At 35.0% G+C, this 7,371-nt stretch overlaps 1 protein-coding gene across 1 annotated transcript; it reads right to left on the bottom strand.

Annotated features, from left to right (window-relative positions):
* Positions 1–293: 293 nt before the first annotated feature.
* LOC149239861 (aspartyl protease family protein At5g10770-like) lies at positions 294–3,475 on the bottom strand. The gene is made up of 2 exons (XM_089373560.1): positions 3,222–3,475; positions 294–1,773 (listed from the first exon to the last, which is right to left on the bottom strand). The coding sequence occupies exons 1-2, from the start codon at positions 3,403–3,405 to the stop codon at positions 509–511; spliced, it is 1,449 nt and encodes a 482-aa protein (XP_089229686.1). The 5' UTR covers positions 3,406–3,475; the 3' UTR covers positions 294–508.
* Positions 3,476–7,371: the final 3,896 nt, after the last annotated feature.

The following is a 7,371-nucleotide window of genomic DNA, read 5'->3' as shown; positions in this document are numbered from 1 at the left end:
TTTATAAATTATAAATAAATTTAATTTAATAGCAAATTAAAATATATATATATATATATATATATATATATTTACATTTATGAAAAGTTTAAAATAATTAATAATATTAATATTAAAAATATTTTTCAAGTTATTATACATATACATATATATTTGAAAATCTATTAAACTTATATATATATGTCTATTTGAAAATCTATTAAACTTTTATATATATATATATAAAATTATTTTATGATTTATTAAAATTTACTATTTATTAAGAAGGATTATTTATATCCTACAAGGTTAAATTATTAACAACGCAATTTTCGAAAATATAATATTTGATGCCTTATAGAAAGTTGAAGGATAGACATTGTCCATGATAAGGCTAGGATGGGGCTAAAATCTCCATCTGACCCAACACCTAAACATCTGCTTCTTGAGTTTTACATGACACGGGCTGCCGTCTTTTGCGGAAACGTACAGGGAATTTACTGGTATTATTGGAATTATTGGAGCAGTGCTAAGTAGCGCAGGAACCAGAGGCGAAACCAATTCTTCCGCCTGCCGTGTCAAAACCAACCTGCATCTGCTGCTGTTGGAAGTTCCCGATAATGTTAACACTGTCTGATTCCGGTGGCAGTGCGAATGCCAGGCACACCTGGGATCCGTCACTCTGAAGGGATATCAAAATCCCGAGGGCGCTCACACTCACATCGGCGTTGTTCTGGAAATGAAAAGTTATAGTCGGAACCCTGACCTCGCTGTAGGCAGACAGGTCGTAGCAGGTGTCGAAGATCGAATAGGGCTGCGCGCTCGGAAGATCCTGGGTCTGGCTCCGGAACGAAGTTTTCAGGGCATTGTATGCCTGTGGGACGAGCCGAGTTATGACAGTTCCAGAGTCCACAATCGTGCCTCCTCTTCCAAGAACAGCAGGCGGAATCGAGAGTCTCTGGCCTCCGACGCTTATGTCGCTCAATCCCACAAAATAGTAGGATGAAGATATGGAATTTGAGACGAGAGGGGTGAAAACGGCAGTGGCAGGAATCGAACCCCGACCGACGCTGAACGAGCCCGTTGATGTGGAGGATCCGAAATCAGGAAGGCAATATGAGAATTGGCCGCCATATTTGCTTTTTGTCTGGGAAGGAAAGGCAAGTGCAGTCTGCCCCAATCCTAAAAGCCCGGCCGACCCCTGAAAGAGCCCTGAATTGCTATGCCCGCATCCGAAGGCGAAGCTCTGGAAAGAATCGGAAGCCAGAGTGAAGGTCTCCTCGCTGAAATCTCCCTGGGTGCTTGATCCATCCCCGTAGTCCACTTCATAAACGCAGCCCCCAACACTGCAGGGGTTCGGATTGTCCTCTGAAGTGGTCAATTCAGTACAGGCAGCCGAATCACAGGGTAAGTGTTTGTAAGAAGATGACTGCACGGGATCGAATACGGGATCTACCTGTGAATAACAATCTGAACAAGGCTCGCATTGTATCCAAGTCACATCGCTCCCCGTGTCAATTACCAGCAGCTGATTCTTTGCCGGTGTGCCAAACCCTGCTGTTAGAATATAGTTTCCTCCACCGACAGTGCTTCCAGATTGAAGAGGAACATCGCTCAGTGGAGAATAAGTCCCGCTGGTTCTGGACCTTATTGTATTCAAACGAATATTGTCTCGTTCGAGAGTCTGAGAGACAAAGTCTATCCATAAGCTCGAGTTGGTGGGTTTGAGAGGTGAGCAGGCCCCGTGAATATGAGCCAGTGTTATCTTCACGCCTGGCTTTAGCGCTTCCTGACCTGCACACACAAATTCTGATTATTTTTATTCTTATTTTTTTTGATAGCGCACATGAATATTGCAAAAATATAGCGTTCTCAGTTCTGGTTTGTATCAACCAAACTCCATAATACCAAACATGAAAAAGTTCAAGTAAGCCGGGTGATGCAGTTCTTATTAATATAAACCAAACATAAAATCCTTCACATGCAAGTATTGACATAGCGTTCAACCCACAGTATATATATGGAAATGATACCAGGTGACTCGACAGCTTAGCCAACATGTTAGGATCACTAAACACAAAGAAAAGTGGTGTCTAAAACATCTTTGTTAGGTTTTATTGGTCAGAGCCATGGGTTTTTATTAGTTTGAGAATTGCTAGTAATTTGATAGAGTCAAGTTTACTCAAATCACTTTAATACAAAAGAATTTTTGAAGAAATATTTACTCTCCCTATCCTGCAAAAGGACAACCGAGCACATGGAAACAGGATAACCGAGCACATGGAAAATTCCTGTGAATTTCTTCATCTGAAGTTTTAGATTGAGATAGTATGGTAAGTCTTTTGCAACCGAGCTTAGATTGAGATAGTATGGTAAGTCTTTTGCAACCGAGCACATGGAAAATTCCTGTGAATTTCTTCATCTGAAGTTTTAGATTGAGATAGTATGGTAAGTCTGGTGGTTTGGGGTTACTGAACCGCCCATGAGCCTGCACTGAGGCAGAACAACGGCCACGCTTAAACATATCATGAGAGAATGTGTTATTTGGATATCTATTGGCATGGACTGAATAAATAGAAAAGGAAATTGGGATGAGGTGAGATGAGGTGAGGTGCAAGTATTAAGTTACTTGAACAGCTAAATCTAAGAAATTTTCCTGGCCCAAAAAACCAAGAATCATTTGGCAAATCTCTACCTATCTTATCATTTCTATTTGAAGATTCCAACTGGAATAGTATGGTAATTCTCATGATATTGAGTTGGTTAACTGCCTATGAGCCCACATAGAAACATATCAGCGGCTGCTCTTAAAAAAAACATGAGAGGGGGCTGTGTTGTTTGGCTATCCATCCAGATGAACTCAGTAAATATAAATTTACCTACAGACCAACTTCTATATTGTCAAAATTCATTCGATCAACTTTCCTACAGATCATGTTGGGCATTTGGCAAATCCTTGTGTCTTTTCATTAGAAGTGCTCAACTGAGAGAAGATGGTGATTCTAATGGTATTTCTGAACTGCCCATGCACCTTCATTGAAGCAGAACAACAGCCATGCTATAGCTTAGCTATCCATTGAGATCGAGATTTATAGAGTAGTTATGGAAATCAAAGTAAGATATGAAAGGAAGCTGCTCATGGATGAGCTCAAATACAAGTTCTAGGTGATTTACGCATTTTTATCCGAAAAAAATTATCTAAAAAGTACTGTGAAAACATAAAACAAAAGAAACTACCTTACCTGTGAATGAAGCTGAACATTTGCCAAACGCCTTTGGCTCTTTCCATTTGAAGTTTTCAACGGAGATAGTATGATAATTCTCATGGTGTAGGGCTGTTGCACTGCCCATTTGCAGGCATTGAAGCATCAAAACAGCAACCATCCTTATACAAAAGACCAGAAAATGTGTTGCTGGGTTACCCATTGAGATGGGGCGAAGGGCTATGAAAAGAGGAAAGAATACCGATGGCTATTAATATTACATTTGGTGAAAGATGATAAGGTATGTGCGATGGTTATTACTTAATTAGAATGTAGATTTTGGGATATTATGAAAATACTAAGATTTTTATTTATTGAATTTTTAAAATATTTGAATATTTCAAAGTTTGTAATTAAATTAAATTTAAAAAGATATGTTATGTGTGATGGTTATTATTTGGATGGTATATCTTGGAATATGATGAAAAATGTAAGAACAAGAATGGTTGTTTGATTTTTGTTTATTAAATTTCTAAAACATTGGAAAATGGAAAAGGTTGTGATTGAACATTAAAGCACAAAACCATATTACTTCATTTGGTAGAACTTCATCTCTAGGGTCTATTAGCTGGGTCTATTAGCTTACTTTTAAGCTAAAGTGAATCTTTAACCTTTTCCTCACAAAAATTCATTTTCATATCACTTATAATTTTAAAAATAGTTTTAAAAAAGAAAAAGTGTTGGCGATGGCAAACTGTCTCCTGTATCCGTACATGTTATTATCAATGTTTTATAAATTTAAATGGGTGCAGATAATATCCACCCATATCATAAAAGTTAAAAGATCTCTTTGTATGTTAGTTTGGTTTTGAAAATACTTAAAAACAATATTGTGACACTAGCTTGTCGCCGGACTAATTTAGCTCTCCAATTACATCTTTACATGTAAGTAGTGCAGTTCTAAAGTTTGTAATAAGTACATGCATATGCTAACTATCTATATAATAAAAAGTTCAAAACAATTTGAAAGATATATTTTTATAAAGTTCAAATTTATCTATATAATTAAAAGTTCAAAACCATTTGAAAGATATATTTTTATAAAGTTCAAAATCATTTGAAAAATATATTTTTATATTAGTTTAATTTTGGAAAATGTTATTTATATGTAAGTTGAGAATTTTTTTTTTTAATTTGGGATTTATTAAATGTCTCGAGAGATCAAATATTTTAGTTTAATAGATTTGATTTTTCTTTATAAAAATTTTAAGTCAAGATGAATTTAGATTTATATTAATATTAATATTAATATGAAATGGTTTTTACATGGAGAGATCAAATGTTTTAGTTTAATAGATTTCATTTTTCTTTATAAAAATTTTAGGTCAAGATGAATTTAGATTTATATTAATATTAATATTAATATGAAATGGTTTTTACATGAAATGATAACAAAAATAATATTAGATCTTAGACTTTCGTGATCCATATTATAATAAAATTGTTTTTCCCACATAAATTTTAAAATTAATATTTCAAATATTACAACTTTGAACTAAAAATATTTATTTCATTAAAAATTTTAATATATCTGTATAATTTTAAAAATTCATTTCATAAATATTTAGATTTTAAAATAAAATTATTGTATTGTAGTTTTTTATCTATATATTTATTTTCAATTTTATTTTAGACGAACATTAATTTATTTTTATTTTTATTAATAGAGAAAATTACATACTTACTAGCACAATAATGTCCTAATGCTGTGATTACCAAATTCATTTTTATTTTTGTTACTACCTTTACAATGGTTATGAATGCCACACTTTTCTGAATTCGCATGTTATGAATTTGAGACAAACATTTAAAGACAAAACTTTATATTTAAGACAAAAACAATTTAAGAAAAATTATTTTAAGCGAAAACTCTATATTTAAGACAAAAATAGTTTGAGACAAAAATATTTTAAGACAAAACTTTATATTTATGATAATGGCCACTTTAGATGAAACCTATTTAATACAATTAACAATTAAGACACAAACATTTCAATTTAAGGCAATATTATCTAACAATTGTGAAATTGACTCTGACAGTGTTCCCCAAGTTTGCCAACTTGTAGGCAACTACTGTCTTGCGTCTATACTGAGTTTGTTATTTTACTTACCATTCACATTATCTTATATAAAGACAATGGCTTGTTGGGATCTTTGTTTTGTGGGGGTAGTCAACTAAGAAGAACACGACAACTTTCATTGACAAGGTTTCTCAGACATCAATTCCTCTTCTCTCCCTTTCATATCTGTTGATACGATTAGAGACAACTTGCCTATTGTTGCATTCGACACTGCTACACGAAGGGGGATCTTAAGACAATTTTTTAAGAGAAAAGAAATATTTTGTCTTCAAATTTTCAATACGAGGCGCTAGTAAAAAAAGTTAAAGGTAAAGGATTAAGGGTCTATCTACTAGCATTCACTAAGTGGTTGGTTTACCATGGTTTGAAGTGATATTCATCAAAGGAAAAGCGTTCACACATAGCCGCTGGACAGGTGAAGCATATCGGGGTTTGTGTGAAGAACCTATATAAGCTAGATGTGGAAGATTGTGCTGCATTAAGCACTAAGGTGGAGAAAGTACAGGTCCCGATGTCAATGATATTTGGCACAAAATACTTGGTCATTTTCATCATGGTACCTTGAATAGTATACAACAAATAACCACTAGCCTCCCTAAAGGAGCACTTAAGCAATAAGATGTATGCAAAGGATGTATGTTGCGGAAGTATATAAAATCCACATTCCATGATCAAGACAAAAAGAACAGGTAGTCATAGAAAGTATCCACTATGATGTTTATGGACATTTCTCGACAACCTACACTGTCACACACAAATATTTTTCATTTCTATTGATGACTTCTCACAGAAGTGTTGGATCTTCTTTATGTGGAAGAAAAATGAGACATTCTCCAAGTTTGTAGAATTCAAGGCACTGGTTGAAAAATAAGCTAGCAAGAAGGTGAAGGCTCTGTTGTAGCAGCTGCAACACCCTCCAGAATTTTGCCTGCACTTAAATTTCAGATCCTACTATGGATATTGTGATCGATCATTCCTTAGTCACTTATTGGTAAGTTGATGATCTCAAGCTCCCCTTTTCGATCTTAAGAGTCATTCATGCTTTTATCTTTACATAGAATGTGTCATCTTTGGGCGTGGGGGTTATCACTATTCATGCAAAGGGAGGTTTGTTTTGTTTCAAGGGGAAATATTTATGAGAATGGTTTTTCCTCACCACATAGACATGTTTCACACTCATTTCAAACACTCTAATGCAAGTGTTTCCTTTATCCTCCCAAAGTCTATCATGGGAGCCGCACTTGTTGTAAGCTGACACAAAGGTTATTGCATTAAGTGAAGCATGTGTTATATGGTCTGGATGATCTATGTTGTATCGCTAAGTTTTCAAGTGTGTGATCGTATCCAACTTTTATCATTGTTCAGATTAGTTCCATTGATCCCACACTTAGCCAAATTTTGGAGTTTCCTTATCAACCTAGCCTCATCCAACTTTCCTGAACTGAGCACTTCACATATGTAACCCTTAAGATTTTCCATTGCCTATTGGAACTGTGTAATGCGCAGAAATCACAACCTCCCTTAGCATTCCTCCAATGTCCTTCCCTCAGCCAGAACCCAATGTCTCAAGAAACTGTGCAGTTTTGTCCCTTAACTACCCAATCTTCCTTACATCTTGAAATTGCGTAGATGTGTCCTCCCAGGGCCTCATCCCACAATAGTTACTGCTCACTGAAACCACACAATTATGTCTCTCAGGGGCCACAAAGAAAGATGACATGATAGATGACTCTTAAGGAGATGAGAAAAAAAATAAGAAGACCAAGGAACCCAACCTATGATAGAATATTAGGACCGTATGAAGATTACATCTGATGCATAATCCTTTGGAGGCTAGGTATGGAAAACAAAGCACATCTTTTGAAATACGCCTTTTACTGTAGCTTAAAAGTTTTCTTATTATTTTCATATCATTCTATCTTCAATGACATGCATGGTTGCAAGAACTGAAAGTCATTCCATGTGTTTCCTCTACGTGTCTTTCTCCCTTTCACTTGTTTATTACATAGCTTAGAAGATGAAGAGAAATACCACTTGTTTATTTAAGC

This window comes from Pinus tabuliformis, chromosome 8, assembly GCF_031772625.1.
Source record: "Pinus tabuliformis cultivar Carrire ecotype Pingquan chromosome 8, CPIR1, whole genome shotgun sequence".
Taxonomy (NCBI): Eukaryota; Viridiplantae; Streptophyta; class Pinopsida; order Pinales; family Pinaceae; genus Pinus; species Pinus tabuliformis.
This window is presented reverse-complemented; position numbering and strand designations above follow the sequence as displayed.